At 42.6% G+C, this 19,028-nt stretch overlaps 1 protein-coding gene across 1 annotated transcript in view; it reads right to left on the bottom strand.

Annotated features, from left to right (window-relative positions):
• LOC115170166 (short transient receptor potential channel 3) overlaps window positions 1-15,556 on the bottom strand; it is a 52,069-nt gene extending 36,513 nt beyond the window's left edge. The window contains exons 1-3 of the mRNA XM_029726522.1: window positions 15,354-15,556; window positions 2,924-3,698; window positions 2,377-2,427 (exon numbers count right to left, since the gene is read on the bottom strand). Of these exons, the coding sequence (XP_029582382.1) occupies window positions 2,377-2,427; window positions 2,924-3,698; window positions 15,354-15,508 (981 nt within the window). The 5' untranslated portion in view covers window positions 15,509-15,556. The remainder of the gene's footprint in view (window positions 1-2,376; window positions 2,428-2,923; window positions 3,699-15,353) is intronic.
• Window positions 15,557-19,028: the final 3,472 nt, after the last annotated feature.

The following is a 19,028-nucleotide window of genomic DNA, read 5'->3' as shown; positions in this document are numbered from 1 at the left end:
ATCTCGACATTAGTGGTGACCCAATGGGGATATCTGTGTGTAATGATCTCGACATTAGTGGTGACCCAATGGGGATATCTGTGTGTAATGATCTCGACATTAGTGGTGACCCAATGGGGATATCTGTGTGTAATGATCTCGACATTAGTGGTGACCCAATGGGGACGTCTGTGTGTAATGATCTCGACATTAGCTGAACTCAAGAAAGGGTTGTATATCCACATGACATACAATTGTATTATTAAGTAGGGAAATCTGAAATAAATTTACATCTTAATACTGTGCAGGATAATAAAATGAATAAGGATTACAATAGCTCGGAAATGAATCTCCAAAAAATAAAACGTTCATAGAAATGTGGTGTTAATGCTACAATGTGAAATGTATTTTAACCCAGCCCTATTTTCACAGGATTACTGTCACTATAGGAGGAGGTAAGGTAATGGAATTGTTATCTGAGTGCATCCGTAATTTTATTCTCATGGAAGCAGTTACATTAGTAATTTCAGGATTCCTTAAATAGGCCTACATAATACTAGTCTAGTCCTTTGCGAAAAGACATCTCAGTGTTTTGATAAAATGACCGTGCTTGCCAGGTGACAAGATTGACTGTATTCAGCACAGTATTATAAAAGTATTTAATATCATTTTCTCCCTATTTATAGAAAGTATACATTTGATATTTACGATACTGGCCTCAGTATTATTTAAGCTGTTAATTGAACTTATGGTCAACCATCCCTAGCTCAGATCACTCTACTTGTTGGAAAGCAATCCAACATGAATGTAATATATTATTTGTCTACAAGGGATGAAGAGGCCATGCATGTTTCATTGGTATAATTCAAATATCAAGAAGAAGCAGTTTTGCAAATTAGGGGACCCAAATTATATGTTTACACAAATGATACATAAACAGTTATACATATTGACAATGCATTTGAAATGCATGCAGTCACATGATGAAACAGTAGTCTGAAATTCTTTTGGCACAGCTGACTTTGTCCTTATAGCACACTGCCAAGCTGAAGCCTGTCCCTTTTACCTATGGTCATACTTACATATTGAATAACTCCAGTCACCACGTTTACTCACATTGTTGTTTCAACCTTGCTCTAAGAACACAATTAAAGACGCATTAAGTGAAAGGCTTATCTTTTGCTTTTAAATGTGTTGTTTATCCTTATACTGAGAGTATTTAGTCTGGATTTAATTTCCAAGGAACACCTAGACTTTGCTCAGCATGCATCTGTCACTTTGTTCATGTCTAGTGCTTTATTATTTCTAATTGTGATGGATTGTCATAAACCATCTGTTCAAAGATGCTTTTAAATACTGTGTTTGACAAGCCCAAACCCTACATTTTCAGTCACTCATAACTGAACATTGTGATCCAACTCTCAAGTGAAGCATTGCACCGTGTGAGCAATTTACTGCCTTTCATTCACTAGAACATGTTCCGATATACTTCTATCATCTCACTGCATCTCTCACAGAAGGAGGCAAAAGGACAACTCAGAGAACAGATTGAAGAAAACAAGTATAAGGACAAAACATAATAAGCCCTGTATGAGGGCCCATATTGAGAGCTATGTGATGTGTTCTCTACGGAAATAGCTTTTCAGTTTCTTCTGTGTTAAGTGTTTTGTATCAGACAAACCTGAAAATCCCAGCAGGAGAAAGTTTTGATTTATGAGACAGGGTCAAACAAGCGTCCTCTTCTAAAATGTTCATTTACAAACACATTCAGTGTAGCTTGTTGCATCATACCAAGCTCGAAATGGTTGTTAATGTGTCATAGGTTTAACAGCATGAAACACTCTAGTAAATGTGGGTAACTTAATAACAAGCTTTTGTGGCAATATAGTTCAGTGAACTCATTTTTACAATCAATTCAAATGAGACAAATTCAAAAATCTATTAAAGGAGAGGGCAGGTTTGTTTTTTGAAACCCCACTGGTTTCCCTCTCTCCCATTAACAGCTCTGGAATTCACATCTGTCACAATGTTTATCTGCAGGCTGTGGCTAAACTGCAACTGTTGTCCCAAGTGGCGCAGCGGTCTAAGGCACTGCATCTCAGCGCAAGAGCTGTCACTACAGTCCCTGGTTTGAATCCAGGCTGTATAACAGCCGGCTGTGATTGGGAGTCCCATAGGGAGGTGCACAATTGGCCCAGCGTCGTCCGGGTTTGACCGAGGTAGGCCACCTATGTAAATAAGAATTTGTTCTTAACTGACTTGCCTGGTTAAATAAAAAATATATAATAATGCACAATCTGACAGTCAGCCAGATATGCTAAAAGACAGATGACCCTTTAAGTAACAGCAAGTCATTAGCAGGTATCTCAATGAATTTATGTAGTTAAACATATTTACCAGGGAGAAGCAATTGTGCTGCGTGGTCTCTTTTTTATGGCTCTTTTTATCCTGGTGGCGACAGCAGCATAACACACATACAGGTTGAAGATTCATTACATTACACAACATCGGTTTTAAATAAAAACATGAGGCTGAAATTAATGGAGTTGTTAATTAAGCAGAATCAACAGATTGCTATTGTACACGACTTTACCTGATAACAATCCTCAATTTAGTTAGTACTATTCCATGTCAGAATTCCAAAGCATTCAAAACGATCAAACATTACACCTTCAAACTAAATGCAGAAAAACAAACAGGGTTACGGCTTCAAGCTAAATAAAGAAAAACAAACATGGTTACGCCTTAAAACTAAATGCAGAAAAAAACAACAGTCAGCAAGCAGTTAGCTTCTGAGTAGGAGAAGGTTAGCAAAATTCTGTGAAATTTCCCCAAATTCATAGGATTTCTGAAAACCTAAGAATTCAGAAATAGATTTCTGAAAAACTTGCGCATTTGGGAAAGTTTCAGAAAGTTTGCAGCCCTGAGTGCAGTATTGTCCTACCTTGAACTCCTTCTCGATGTTGGCCAACTTGGTCAGTTCGTTACTGAGCTCCAACGCGGTGAGCACTGGATCCTCGCTAGACAGTGACAGGTAAGCCGGGCTGGCCAGGCCCCGGTAGGCATTGATGCGTGAGCGTGAGTGGCTGAAAGCGTCTTTGCCCTGTTTCTCAGCACATTCTACACACTTGCAGAAGTAGTCGTGCGGCCGCTCGATGCGCGCGCCCTTCAGCAGCAGCATGTGCACCACCTCGTACTTCTGGCAGTGCGCAGATAGAATGATGGGGGTGATGTCGGGCGAGAAGCGCGTGCCATCCTCATCGTACGAGTAGAAGTCGTCGTCCTGCAGCTCGCACGGACTCCGTGTCAGTCGCTCGCTGGCCTGGAAGGATGGATGGGCCAAGATGGTTTCCACTATCCTGACGTAGCCTTTGGAGATAGCCAGGAGCAGGGCATCACCGATGCGCGCCAGGTTATCCCTCCTCAGGAGCAGTTCCGTCACCTCCAGGTGCTCGTTGCCCACCGCCAGCTGCAATGCGTTCTGGCCCATGTAGTCCACGCAGTTGACATTGAGCGTGGTGGAGTCCTCCAGCATCTTGCGGACCACAGGGATGTTGCCGTACTCTGCCGCGTCCAAAAAGCGCTCTTCCTCGGCGGTCATGCTGGTGGTGCGGTTGTTGAACATGAAGGCCGGCCCGCGCATCTGCGGTCGACGACCCTTCTCCCGCGCTGCCGTCATCCGCCGGTGGGCGGGGAGCTCGAGTTCCGCCGCCGCTTTCCTTGCGGAGATGGAGAAAACGACATCATGGTTACTTCCTCTGTGAAGAGCTCTGACTTTTGCAAACATACTTACCACCAAGTTGTATTGACTACCAGCTATAAAGAACATTACCCATCCAGGACAATAAAGATTACCTACTCTACCAGTCAAAACCAGTCAACTATAAATGAACTCAACTTCAGTTGTAGGCCTGTTTTACAAAGTCTACAAAACCACCCTTCACCAATCAAAGAGACCAGTGCTATAAGCGCAGAGATTGCAAGGCATGCTTGCATTTTGAATAATGTTGCGTTCTGGCATAAGGGCTTATCTAGGGCATCATGTTTGGTGTCTGCACAGTTTGTTGTTCCTTGACCCATAGCCACGTCATCCCACCACCCCATGCCATCCCTACGTTCACAACAGAGTGGAGAGTGGCAGCAGTGTATTCATTAGAGCCCAGCACCAAGCCACCCCAGCAGTCTCAGTGAAAAGTGCAGTGACAGAGTGCCCCACAGACTGTGGAAGAAATCCTTCTGGCGTTAATAGCATTTTAATGAAACACAACAGATGCCTGGGTGATACAACTACAGGTTGCACTAACATATCATGGGTTTCTGTGCCAGGTTTCAAACCGAGCAACTGCTCCTGCCAGAGATGAGAGCCATAGCCATAAAGCACATGTTGGAATACTTGTTTTTGATAGTGGATTAATAATACCCAGGGTATTTGGGAAGTATTTGACAAGAATTGGTAATTGAGTAATAGTAGTTGGTGTAATGCGTCTGTGTGTAGCTGGTGAGATGAGTCAGGCGCAGGACAGCAGATATGAGTAATGAAAGCAATTTACTCAATAAATTCACAATACACGTAGTATAAATACAAGGCCACACAATACGGACCACAATACAATAAACAATTACTCACAAACAAACATGGGGGAACAGAGGGTTAAATAATGAACAAGTAATTGGGGAATTGAAACCAGGTGTGTAAGACAAAGACAAAACAAATGGAAATGAAAGGTGGAGCGGCGATGGCTAGAAGGCCGGTGACGTCGACCGCCGCCCGAACAAGAAGAGGGAGCGACTTCGGCAGAAGTCATGACAGTTGGTCCATAAAATTGGAATGAACTTCACATTTATTATTTAACCAGCCCACCTCAATTGACCAAATAATGCTTGATATGAAAATACACATGTATCAAATGAAATTAGTAGACAATTAATAGACAATTCCACTAATTCAATTCGGTTCCATTCCCTCTCCCTTCATAGCCGACCAATTCAACTCAAGTCCAGTTTTGATTAAAAACATCAAACCCAATTTCAAGTCAATTACAGCTGCTATTACTACTTCGCTATAGATAAGAGCACTGTCATTCCACTGTCCTTGGTTGACAGATGGGTAATGCTAGTCAGTTTGGCACACAAGGTAGGCTCCCTATCTCCCCTTCTCCATACCTCTTCTGAAGGAATAGTACTGAAACTCATTTCCACCATTTCTCCTCTAAACACAGAAAGGAAATGTCAAACATTGTATAAACTATTTCATCTTCATCAGAATCCTCCTCAAGCAGGGCATCTTATTTGAGCGTGGTCTCAACAAGAGACCTGTTACACTTTTATTTTATTTTCCTTGAAGAAGTGTGTCACCTGAAGGTAAAGTATGTCACCTTAAAGTTAGTGTGTCACCTTAATTAAGGTAAAGTATGTCATCTTAAAGTTAGTGTGCCACCTTAAGTTAAAGTATGTCACCTTAAAGTTAGTGTTTCTCCTTAATTAAGGTAAAGTATGTCACCTTAAAGTTAGTGTGTCACCTTAAGGTAAAGTCTGTAATCTTAATGTTGATTAACGTGCAATGAGATATGACATATACCGGCATTATTCAGTGGTCTGTTATGAATGTTCTAAGGAAGGAAGTAGAAGGAAATAAAAACAATACACTGACCAGGTGAAAGCTATGATTCCTTATCGATGACACTTGTTAAATACACTTCAATCAGTGTAGATGAAGGGGAGGAGACAGGTTAAATAAGGATTTTTAAGCCTTGAGACAATTGAGACATGGATTGTGTGTGTGTGCCATTCAAAGGGTGAATGGGCAAAACAAAATATTTTTGTGCCTTTGAACGGGGTACGGTAGTAGGTGTCAGGCGCACCGGTTTGTGTCAAGAACTGCACAGCTGCTGGGTTTTTCACGCTCAACAGTTTCCCGTGTGTATCAAGAATGGTCCACCACCCAAAGGATATCCAGCCAAATTGATACAACTGTGGGAAGCATTGGAGTCAACATGGGCCAGCATCCCTGTGGAACGCTTTCGGCACCTAGGAGAGTCCATGCCCTGACGACTTTTCTGAGGGTAAAGGGGGGTAGGAGTGGGGGGGTGCTACTTTGCAGTATGCTACGTTTAGTCCCTCAACACCCATTGGTTTGCTGACACGCAGGATCTATAGCTTGTCCGGCTTGATAATTATCCATGAAAGGAAGTTCATTTGTAATTTGGATGACTATCCGTTATAATCAAACCGGCATCAAATTAAGTTAGACAAAAAAACAAATGAAGTGCCAGCATACTGTACAATACATGGGAAAACAAAGCGTAAATCAATAGAGAGAAACAAGTGATGGGAATTCAATTAACCCTGCATTGGTGACCTTTGTCAATAGCCATGAAAAAGCAATCAATGTAATGCCTCGCTTCCCATATCAAACCACACAGGCTCATTTGTTCATATTTGTTTGATGAGTAATGCCAGGCAAGGAAAATTCATCAAAGGAGAAAAAAATTTATTTGAATAAATTAAAGAGAAAAGTGAACTCAGCTTGTGAAATAGGCTACCAATGAGAATGTACTGTGAACAAAAATGTATTCCTTGGTTAACTATTCTATTCAAAAATAAAATAAAAAGGTTTAATTAAATAACATCACTTAGGGACGTCACTCGGAGCAACATTTCTCCTCCCATAATGGTCCTTGAGATTTGCCCTTGAGCAGGAAATTTATTTTACAGGCATGAACAGCTGAAGACCCTTAGGACTTGCTACCCCAATGACTTGCTGGCAGGCTTGAGGGGACACTGCATCCTCCATATATAGCCAAATGCTTCAGACACCCAGGGGATCACCTAGAATTAAAATGACTATTTCCCCTTTGCCTCGATAGAACAACGGCTGCCAGAAATTGATTGGGTTAATAGGCTAACTTAGCATCTTAATTAGAGTAAGAATAGGGTTAGATTTCCACTCTGACATTAGTTTTCTTCCACATTGGAGAATATTGGAGGATCATGCATTCAAATAATGCCCTGCGATAGACAAGCAGCGTATCCAGGGGTTGTACTTGGGTGGCAGGTAGTCTAGCGGTTAGAGTGTTGGGTCAGTAACCAGAAGGTTGCTAGTTTGAATCCCAGAAGAATCTGTCACTTCTGCCCTTGAGCAAGGCACTTAACCCTAATTGCTCTGAGTCACTGTCAATAACGTCTGATCACCTGGCTGTTACCCCACTCTCCACGGGTGTCTCCTGGGAAGTGGGATATGCAAAAAACACATTTCCATTTCACACCTCACACTTGTACAGATTACCCACTTGTACATGCAGTGAAACAGGACAAATATAGGTACCCCTATTTGTCTTGTACATCAAGCTGCCTCACGATACAGAAACAGGAGATAGCCAGAACGGCTCATAGGGCAGAAGCCTAGGACAAGGCTTACTTACGCTTTCAAATATTATAATACAATTATTTACTCCAAAGGGACATCTCTTACATTTGAATACATTTCCGGAGAATACAACATTAAGGAGAATTGTGTTAAAATTTTACACATAATTACCCTTATGGCTAACTCTTATAAGCATTACCCTTATGGATAATGCTTATAGACATTACCCTTATGGCTAATTCTTATAGACATTACCCTTATGGCTAATTCTTATAAACATTACCCTTATGACTAACTACATTTACATTTACGTCATTTAGCAGATGCTCTTATCCAGAGCGACTTACAGTAGTGAATGCATACATTTCAATTCATTTCATAAATTTTTATTTTTTATTTTTTTCCCATACTGGCCCCCCGTGGGAATCGAACCCACAACCCTGGCTTTGCAAACACCATGCTCTACCAACTGAGCCACACTCTTATAGACATTAGCGGTATGGCTAATGCTTGTAGACATTACCCTTATGGCTAATTCTTATAAGCATTACCCTTATGGCTAATGCTTATAGACATTACCCTTATGGCTAATTCTTATAAGCATTACCCTTATGGCTAATTCTTATAAGCATTACCCTTATGGCTAATGCTTATAGACATTACCCTTATGGCTAATTCTTATAGACATTAGCGTTATGGCTAATGCTTATAGACATTGCCCGTATGGGTAATTCTTATAAACATTACCCTTATGGCTAATGCTTATAGACATTACCCTTATGGCTAATTCTTATAAGCATTACCCTTATGGCTAGTGCTTATAGACATTACCCTTATGACTAATTCTTATAGACATTACCCTTATGACTAATTCTTATAGACATTCCCCTTATGACTAATTCTTATGGACATTCCCCTTATGGCTAATGCTTATAGACATTACCTTTATGGCCAACTCTTATAGGCATTACCTTTATGGCTAACTCTTATAGATATTCCCCTTATGGCTCATTCTTATAGACATTACCCTAGCAATGTACTGTAATCATGTAGCTCACCAGACTTTAGGTTAACAAAATAGAGGAGGAGAAGAATCTAGTAATAGACAGGACATAATAGTGTGGAATGCATTCCCAGTGCATCCATTTGAGGCAGAGGCTAAGTGGCAGCAAAAATTGACTTGAGGGTGTAAGTCGAAAAGTCCTATGCGAATAGGGTCCATACTGGTGGTTATTGGTCCATTAGCAATAATGGTGGTGTAATAGTAGACATATATTCACAACCCTTGACCCAAAATTTGGCAGGCATGCAAGGGGTAAGGCAGACAGTAGCTCAACCAAGAGGTATATGCCAGTTTGGTCTGATGGTAGTGCTATAATGCAAGCAAACACATTCTCCTTTATCTTACTCCAAGCTGTAGTGTGGGTTTGGGGAAGTACTGACCAGTTCTATTCATCACAAGCTAGCGAGTAGCCAGTCAGATGCTATCTAAATGAAATCCATTTTCTCAACACAAAGACTCCTGGCCTGGCTGGTTAGCTGCACAAAATATAGTTTCCAAAATGAATTTCAAGCCCAAACTGGAAAAAACAATGCTTAAAAAGCCCAATTCAGCCATTTTTATTCAATATCAAATCCTTTCTGGGTAATAATGAAGTACCTTACTGTAATAGTTCCATTAAAACTGAATTTGGACTGCAATGGGCCTTAAATAAAATGTCTAATTATCAATAGCCCCTGAGCACCAGTCAATACTGTTCACTCCTCATTTAGCTAGTTACTGAGAACTGCTCAATGTTTAATGTCCTCAGAAAGGAAAGAAGCTAGACACTGAAGCTCTTATCCGATTCACTACTTCAAAACATGCCACCGTCTCCATAGAAAGTATCGATTGGACAACGTTACAATCAAATGTGCTGGAACCTACGCACTTTATCTTCTCAGATACACATGCTAGATTAGAGGCCACACAAAACAGCCATGAACTGACAGGAACCCATTTTATCCTGGTTGAATCAATAGACTCTCCAAATGTGGAATTGGAACCTCAGTCTAATGATGGATGATACTTCTAAACTCTGTCCAACCAAAGCCTCTTCCTCCCAAACTCTCCGCCCACTCATCCCAGGACAACACTTTCCCATTCAGCAGGTTAATGACAGGCTATATAAAACAACCACATCTGTGGGCTGTGACTGTGAGTAACCTAACAGCACTGTGGGGATAATACACTGCTCAAAAAAATAAAGGGAACACTAAAATAACACATCCTAGATCTGAATGAATGAAATAATCTTATTAAATACTTTTTTCTTTACATAGTTGAATGTGCTGACAATAAAATCACACAAAAATAATCAACGGAAATCCAATTTATCAACCCATGGAGGTCTGGATTTGGAGTCACACTCAAAATTAAAGTGGAAAACCACACTACAGGCTGATCCAACTTTGATGTAATGTCCTTAAAACAAGTCAAAATGAGGCTCTGTAGTGTGTGTGGCCTCCACGTGCCTGTATGACCTCCCTACAACACCTGGGCATGCTCCTGATGAGGTGGCGGATGGTCTCCTGAGGGATCTCCTCCCAGACCTGGACTAAAGCATCCGCCAACTCCTGGACAGTCTGTGGTGCAACGTGGTGTTGGTGGATGGAGCGAGACATGATGTCCCAGATGTGCTCAATTGGATTCAGGTCTGGGGAACGGGCGGGCCAGTCCATAGCATCAATGCCTTCCTCTTGCAGGAACTGCTGACACACTCCAGCCACATGAGGGCTAGCATTGTCTTGCATTAGGAGGAACCCAGGGCCAACCGCACCAGCATATGGTCTCACAAGGGGTCTGAGGATCTCATCTCGGTACCTAATGGCAGTCAGGCTACCTCTGGCAAGCACATGGAGGGCTGTGCGGCCCCCCAAAGAAATGCCACCCCACACCATGACTGACCCACCGCCAAACCGGTCATGCTGGAGGATGTGGCAGGCAGCAGAACATTCTCCACGGCGTCTCCAGACTCTGTCACGTCTGTCACATGTGCTCAGTGTGAACCTGCTTTCATCTGTGAAGAGCACAGGGCGCCAGTGGCGAATTTGCCAATCTTGGTGTTCTCTGGCAAATGCCAAACGTCCTGCACGGTGTTGGGCTGTAAGCACAACCCCCACCTGTGGACGTCGGGCCCTCATACCACCCTCATGGAGTCTGTTTCTGACCGTTTGAGCAGACACATGCACATTTGTGGCCTGCTGGAGGTCATTTTGCAGGGCTCTGGCAGTGCTCCTCCTGCTCCTCCTTGCACAAAGGCGGAGGTAGCGGTCCTGCTGCTGGGTTGTTGCCCTCCTACGGCCTCCTCCACGTCTCCTGATGTACTGGCCTGTCTCCTGGTAGCGCCTCCATGCTCTGGACACTATGCTGACAGACACAGCAAACCTTCTTGCCACAGCTCGCATTGATGTGCCATCCTGGATGTGCTGCACTACCTGAGCCACTTGTGTGGGTTGTAGACTCCGTCTCATGCTACCACTAGAGTGAAAGCACCGCCAGCAGTCAAAAGTGACCAAAACATCAGCCAGGAAGCATAGGAACTGAGAAGTGGTCTGTGGTCACCACCTGCAGAACCACTCCTTTATTGGGGTTGTCTTGCTAATTGCCTATTATTTCCACCTGTTGTCTATTCCATTTGCACAACAGCATGAGAAATGTATTGTCAATCAGTGTTGCTTCCTAAGTGGACAGTTTGATTTCACAGAAGTGTGATTGACTTGGAGTTGCATTGTGTTGTTTAAGTGTTCCCTTTATTTTTTTGAGCAGTATACAAATACTTCTTCTCCTTCTCATAACAATTCTATACTATAGATGGGCCTGTACACACAAAGAGTCTCAGAGTAGGTGTGCTGATCTACTGTAGGATCAGTGTTGCCATTTAGATCTTAATGAATAAGATGATATGGATGGACAGGGAGGACTTCATCCTAGATACAGCACTCATACTCTGAGATGCGTTGTGAATACAGGCCTTGATCTTTATAAGCCATGCATACTCCTCAGCAATATTTATCCTTCTTGCCCTTCCCCGAGCTGACAAGGTAAAAATCTGTCATTCTGCCCCTGAGCAAGGCAGTTAACCCACTGTTCCCCAGGCGCCGAAGACGTAGATGTTGATTAAGGGAGCCTCCCGCACCTCTCTGATTCAGAGGGGTTGGGTTAAATGCAGAAGACACATTTCAATTGAAGGCATTCTCCCCCTTTCCCTTTCCCTTTCTAACTCGCACTCCTCCTTTGTCTCCTTTCTCCCCTTCACTTTCCTATCTGATTAATAAAACCACAAAAAATACCAAATTCACACTTATATTAATAGAAACACCATTATTTACCATAGCTGATCTTCACAAGCTTTTCATCCACCACCACACATCATCCTCCTCATCCACCACCACACATCCTCCTCCTCATCCACCATCATACATCATCCTCCTCCTCATCCACCACCATACATCATCCTCATCCACCACCATACATCATCCTCCTCCTCATCCACCACCATACATCATCCTCATCCACCACCATACATCATCCTCATCCACCACCATACATCATCCTCATCCACCACCATACATCATCCTCCTCCTCATCCACCACCATACATCATCCTCCTCATCCACCACCATGCATCCTCCTCCTCATCCACCACCATACATCATCCTCCTCCTCATCCACCACCATACATCATCCTCATCCACCACCATACATCATCCTCATCCACCACCATACATCATCCTCCTCCTCATCCACCACCATACATCATCCTCCTCATCCACCACCATGCATCCTCCTCCTCATCCACCACCATACATCATCCTCATCCACCACCATACATCATCCTCCTCCTCATCCACCACCATACATCATCCTCATCCACCATCATACATCATCCTCCTCCTCCACCTTAGCCCTAATTGTGGCAGCAGACATTTTTCATGACTTTCTGGAGTTCCCCCACACTCGGTTACAGGCTGCACTCCAGGTGAACAGTTGTTTACCATCAAATCAGAATCAAACTGCCAAAGCAGTCAGTCACACAGTCAAAAGGTAAAAGTCAGGATTCTACCCATTCCGCTTCTGATACTGCCAAGACGACAGGATGGCGGGCCATTTCAACTGATCCAGGACAGCAAGAGAAAGCACCATCCAACAACATGAAAATGTCCTGGCTCCTGCTGGTACAGTAGCCCACACAGAACAAGAGATCTAGTACATTTGAACCCGAGCCATACACTGACATGAAAGAGGAAGAGCATCAAGTTAGGGATTTGGCCACAGCCGGTGAGGACACTGACTGGGCAGAGCCGGACACACTGCCTTAGAAAGTGCCTGGACCCGAAAAAAGTCATTGAGTCACAGCTTCAGCCCCTGCTAATTATACAATACAAAGGCTTCAATTACTAGGAAGTACTGTTGTCCAAGCCAGAATGGCCCATAGAGCAGGAGCCTGCCTCCTGATTCTGTAGCGTGAGGCAGCTTAATGTACAAGACATGTACACCCCCTGGACAGGACAAAAGTCTATTGCAGGGCTTTATTATTGTACTGATTACTATTGTATGCCTGCCATACACTATTTCCATGCCACTCCAGAGGATGTTAGTACAGGTAAAACAGGTACAAGTGTCATAATAACAATTAACAGAGCAGAGGATATTGTGATAATCTGCAATTGGACTTCCAGTGACATTCGGTCACATGTTCAGGACTCAAGGAACTCATTTCGCTCACGTCTGTTAATTACATTCATTAGCAAATCACTGATGCTGTAGCTTGTCTGACATGTCTTCAAAAGAAAGAGTATGACAGGTCAGAATTTTGACAATTTTGTCAGGAAAGGGCACTGGAAAAAACTACCAAAATAATTTGGTTTGACAATACAGTTGCTTTGCACTGTAATTAGAACCCCAATCCAATGTGTAAAAACATTTGCAGTAGGACATGGTCTTCAGGTTTTGTTTATGTCTTTCTTAAAGAACATACGATAAAGGTAGCTCTTGGAAGGGCAATAGGAAGAATCAGAGGACGAATTTCACTGCCTGGAGGAATTCATGACCTTTACTTCCTGGGTGGTCAAGGTGGAACAAGACTTTCTTATGCTCTGTCAGTGGGAATCTTTTGCTGAAAATACTGTGCCTCTCCAACTATTCTACACATGCAAGGCACTATTGAGTTGCCATAATGGGTGGACCACTAAAACGATCCCATGGACTGAAGAAATATATATCTATTCTACTCATTCGAATTCTATGGAGTCTCCATAGCCTGAGTGCCAGTCTGTTTGTGCTATCATGCACATTCCTTGTCACTCATCATACAAACATGTTTGCTTTGACAATGAGCAATGGAGTTGGTAAGAGCACAAACAGATCTGGGACCAGTCTAGGGTCTCGACACCTAGGGAGAAAATAACATGTTGGCAAGGCATACCATTGGCAAGGCATAAAATGGCATTGGTATTTTAAATGCAAGATATCCACTTTCTCATATTCACAAACTCAACATACACCTAAGGGATATCTAAGTAAATATTCAAATGGCATCACAGCAGACCTGAGCTATTACTTTACCCAACACAGCAGACCTGAGCTATTACTTTACCCAACACAGCAGACCTGAGCTATTACTTTACCCAACACAGCAGACCTGAGCTATTACTTTACCCAACACAGCAGACCTGAGCTATTACTTTACCCAACACAGCAGACCTGAGCTATTACTTTACCCAACACAGCAGGGACGTGGGACTGTCTACTGTTTGACAGGTTCATTTTAAAGTACTTCGACTGACTTTTCAAATGTTAAATATACATCTCAGCTTCGTCTGTTAGGATGATGTTAAACACTGCACTACTTACCATAAGCTCTGTGCTACATTTCATGTATTAGCCCAAAGCAAGTACCACCAGGATAAGATAGTTTAATGCAGAGCAATCACTCATATTAGCCCACTTTACGTCACCATGTGTGACACATGATAACATGTTAATTAATGGGTAAGATATGGAGAACTTCTGAAGACTGGAGTGGATTTATACACACATGCACATAACAGAGTGTATTAGATTGACCTACTCCTGTCTAGATGATCACTTGTGATGTATGGCCATAACAAAATAGAGTAGAGAGCTAGTGCCTGCAAATGAGCGAAACATTGATATCATCAGTGTTGACAATAGATAGATGAGGCTTAAGAAATCATGCTGTCTCAGAGTCATTGTACCTTCTCAAATGTGATCTGTGTGTGTGGAATGGAAAGTAAATGGGTATTCTTAAGTAAATGGGATTTGAGAACAGGAAAGGCACATAATACAACCTGAATCATGCGAGTTATGTAGTAGCCTGCATATGAACATGAGATTAATTAGAACGTCTGCTGTTTCAGCATTTTTACATCGCTGAGTGAGTCTCAACATGATACAAAAAGTAGGAGAAATGTAGGATACCTGTAGGTTTATGCATTATCCAACCAAAAAGAGTGAAAAGCAGCATCATGATCTCTTGTCTGTACTCTCTCTCTCTCTCTATGACCACGGACTGAATTATCCACAAGGTGGCGCAAGTATTGTCACAAACACTGCTAATGTCCAAAGATGCAGCTACATTTTATATGAATAAAATTCAAATTTTGGTATGGCCCAAAACAACATCATTGCACTAGGCTACCAGTTGAAGGCTTCGTATTGGATGACTGTATATGCCATATCAGTGCAACAGATATGAATAAACTTGATTTTCAAAAAATACATGAGAAATTAGGATTTTTAATCGGACCAAAGGCAGAAAGAAAACAGTCCCTTTAAAGTAGCATGTGTCTTAAAATAATGATTCATTCAATATCAACAGTTTTATGGAAAGTTTTTAACCCACACAAATATTCAGAAGCATATCTAAATTCACCTGCCCACTTTGTTTAGCCTCCAATGAGTTCTACAGCCTAAGGGGCGCCGATAATAGGTTTGTCTACTCACATATTATAAGCATAATATCCAGACGAATCCCGTATTGTTTGGACGGGTTTTAGGTAATGTACATCCACACAGCCGTTTTCCTCTTTCCAACACTGTTCATCCTCCTCTTCGGAGAACGATACTCTCTCGTGATACTTTCTGCCCTTCGTTGACATATGGCCAGTAGTCACTCTTTCTGCAAACTCTTTCTGCTGTCTCCTTTTTTGCGGCAAAGCTTCGAAGTCAGCACGTCCGTTTGGGTTTAGGAATGGAGCCGGACGCACGCTTGCGTTCTCCGCAGGTAGCCTACCGTTGGCTATTTCCCCGGGCCGGTGTACAACAGTGGGCTAGTTTGCATAAGTGAACTGGAAGGGACGTTGTAGTGGCCCGCCCATTCCTGTCAAATGAAAGCTCATCAAGAACTGTCTTCATAATTACCACTGCCACCACCACCACTAGACTACATAAGAGGGGAAGTGCTTGCCTTGAGGAAATCACCCAAACCTTGGAACTGAAAGATGTTTGCTTGCTTCCATTATTGCTTTATTTGGATTATAAATCACAGAGCCAGGTGAGTGAACACTAGTGCAGCACTCTTACAGCAATCTTATCTGCTTGAATAACTTCTAGAGTGGTTTGAATTGCTTATGAAAGTATGAATGCATTTAAACCTATTAGGCTAACGCTAGCTACATACTGTATAATGGCCAATATGTGCTACAACACATCAAAATGTCCATGCAGTTGTGAATACACAATTCCCAAAAATGAGGTGACACCGTATATCCCCCTAGGTACCATTACATGAATTAACCATTTGACATACTGTACATGAAATATGCACAAAGTAAACACTAGATGTAAGACCCAATTACTGGCCACTTTTGTATCTCTCTCTCAACCAGACCCCAACCTGTACTCACATTGATGTCAAGTGTGTGTGTGTGTATGTGTGCTTGTGCGTGTATAGGAGAGGTTTTTATGTGAATATCAGACCATAACTTTACACCAACGGTATACATTGACTGTACAAAACATTAGAAACACACAGAAACTGTTGAGCGTGAAAAACCCAGCAGCGTTGCAGTTCTTGACTCAAACCGGTGTGCCTGGCACCTACTACCATACCCCATTCAAATGCACTTAAATCTTTTGTCTTGCCCATTCACCCTCTGAATGGCACACATACACAATCCAAGTCTCAATTGTCTCAAGGCCTAAAAATCCTTCTTTAACTAGTCTCCTCCCCTTCATCTACACTGATTGAAGTGGATTTAACAAGTGACGTCAATAAGGGATCATATCTTTCACCTGGATTCACCTGGTCAGTCTATGTCATGGAAAGAGCAGGTGTTTCTAATGTTATTTACACCCAGTGTATATTTTCTGAGAAAAAAAGTAAGGGTGAAAGAAAAGTCTTTATATGGCACTGTAAAACTGAACATGACAGGGATGTGGGAAATAATTGGGTTAAATGACAGTGCCGGTCTGTTCAGATCCGGGGACAGACCCAATCCATTTCAGCACCATGGACAGCACTGTTCACCACATTCGACCATTTCAGAACCCTGGACAGCTTCACTCACCACATTTGATCATTTCAGAACCCTGGACCTCTCCCCACGTTGGTCATTTCAGAACCCTGGACAACTCCGCTCACCTTATTGAGACATTTCAGAACCCTGGACAACTCCACTCACCTTATTGAGACATGTCAGAACCCTGGACAACTCCGCTCACCTTATTGAGACATTTCAGAACCCTGGACATCTTCGTTCACCACATTTCAGTACATTCTGCCCACCACAGCAGCATGCTCACCAAGGACAGCACTGCAGCATTGATCACTCAGCACACCTGTACACCTGAGCAGCATTTGTCTGCCCATTCAGACCATATGGTACAAAGAGACCATAGCTATTTATTTTACTCCAATTGAACCCCAAGGGGCAACAAGTGTCTGTCTTTGGAAACATCAACTTTTCCAGTTTTACAGCATAGTGCAGATGGTACCACTGCTAAAAGATTTTGGGGATTCAAATCAATGTACTGGGTTGATATAATATGCAACCGCATGCCCCATTGATATACCAATGCCAGGGAATCAGTTGGAGAGCTCCAACTCCCAGATCAACCTCTATGTTGTGTCTTCTGATGAGGACAAAGAACTCAACAGGGCACCGGAGGAATCCAGGGAGTTGCAGGGCAGGAATAGGAAGATCAACATCCTGTCCTCACTGGCAGAGAGGATTTTTATTTCTTTCTTTTATTTCACCTTTATTTAATCAGGTAGGCCAGTTGAGAACAAGTTCTCATTTACAACTGCGACCTGGCCAAGATAAAGCAAAGCAGTGTGACAAAACCAACAACAGAGTTACACATGATTTAGGCTATTCCTGGCATCTCGTACATCAGCACAAGCAGAGGACTCACTGTGGGCACACATTTGGCACAATGCCAAGTTGGCATTCTCATTCAAATCTTTCAACCCATGCTGCCAACTGGATGGAAGTTTGTGGACAATATGAATGGACGTATCAGATGGTGCTTTGGGTTCCGGAAGACTGGAGACTAGCTATAGGTTCAGACAGATGATGTTGTAGGGCATCACTTAGCTCACTGCAGTTTGTGGAAAGCATTTCCTGTCTACCCTCAGCTTTCATTTCCTGTGGGGCGGCTGGTAAAAATGCACCAGCAATAATTATCTATCAATCATATGAGCAATAGTAGCCTAAATCAAAATATCACTTCTCACATGTACGGTCATATATGCTCCTTAGGTCCCCAGTGTGTGTGATAACTCAAGGTTTGTCCAGACCATGTGAACACTAGAAAACTGATGTTGCCAACCAACCAATTAGCAGGCTGTCCTTTGGGTTTTAGTTACCATTAACATGATTAGCACATGTCCCTCTGTGCTCACTCTAGCAATAGGGGCTGTAAGCCAATAAACAGAGAGACCGCCTGCAGCATAACCAGACCTCTATTGAGTGATGACCCGAGGCAATTGAATGGTACAGCTACTCTATCAATACCCATCATTGTGTGTGCCCCACATGGCACAAGAAGCTCTGTGCATCTGTCCTTGAAGTGCGGAAGATGTCTCGGTCAGAAAGAACAATCTGTATTTGGGCTCCACAACGTGGTGGGAGTGCTTGGTCTTCAACCATTGAAGACTCGTGCTCGATATGACAGAGCTGGTGGAGTTTTGATGGCCTCAAAATAAGTTCTCATGGAGAACAGGTGAACTGTAGAGACTGGTGCAAAGCAGGAGCCAAATTTGTAGCAGAAAGTTCAAAGGTGGCGAGTGATATCAAAATGAGCTTGAATGAGACTGACAAATCCTAAATCAAGTGTCAACTCCATCCGTTCAGATGAGTCAACGCAGTGCCAATTTCACCATTGGCTGGAATTGCTTGATGAGAGTTTATACTGCCAGTGTGACGCATCGGGTTTCTAACCCTGGTCTCCTTTATACCGCAAGACTATGTTAGCCTGCTGAGCTAAAGCCTAAACATTAGTTTGGTTAGCTAATGCAAGTCTTCAGGTCTCAAGCAAGGTCAATCATCAAACAAGCCTGGTTCACTAAAGAAGAAGAAAAACAAGAATAAGAAGAATACTGTCAATTATCTTGCAGAGAAAGCTAATTTGTATTTTTGCTCACAACCACCTCTGTTACACAAACAGGCGATGCGA

The sequence above is a fragment of the Salmo trutta genome, chromosome 3 (genome assembly GCF_901001165.1).
Source record: "Salmo trutta chromosome 3, fSalTru1.1, whole genome shotgun sequence".
NCBI classification, from domain to species: Eukaryota; Metazoa; Chordata; class Actinopteri; order Salmoniformes; family Salmonidae; genus Salmo; species Salmo trutta.
This window is presented reverse-complemented; position numbering and strand designations above follow the sequence as displayed.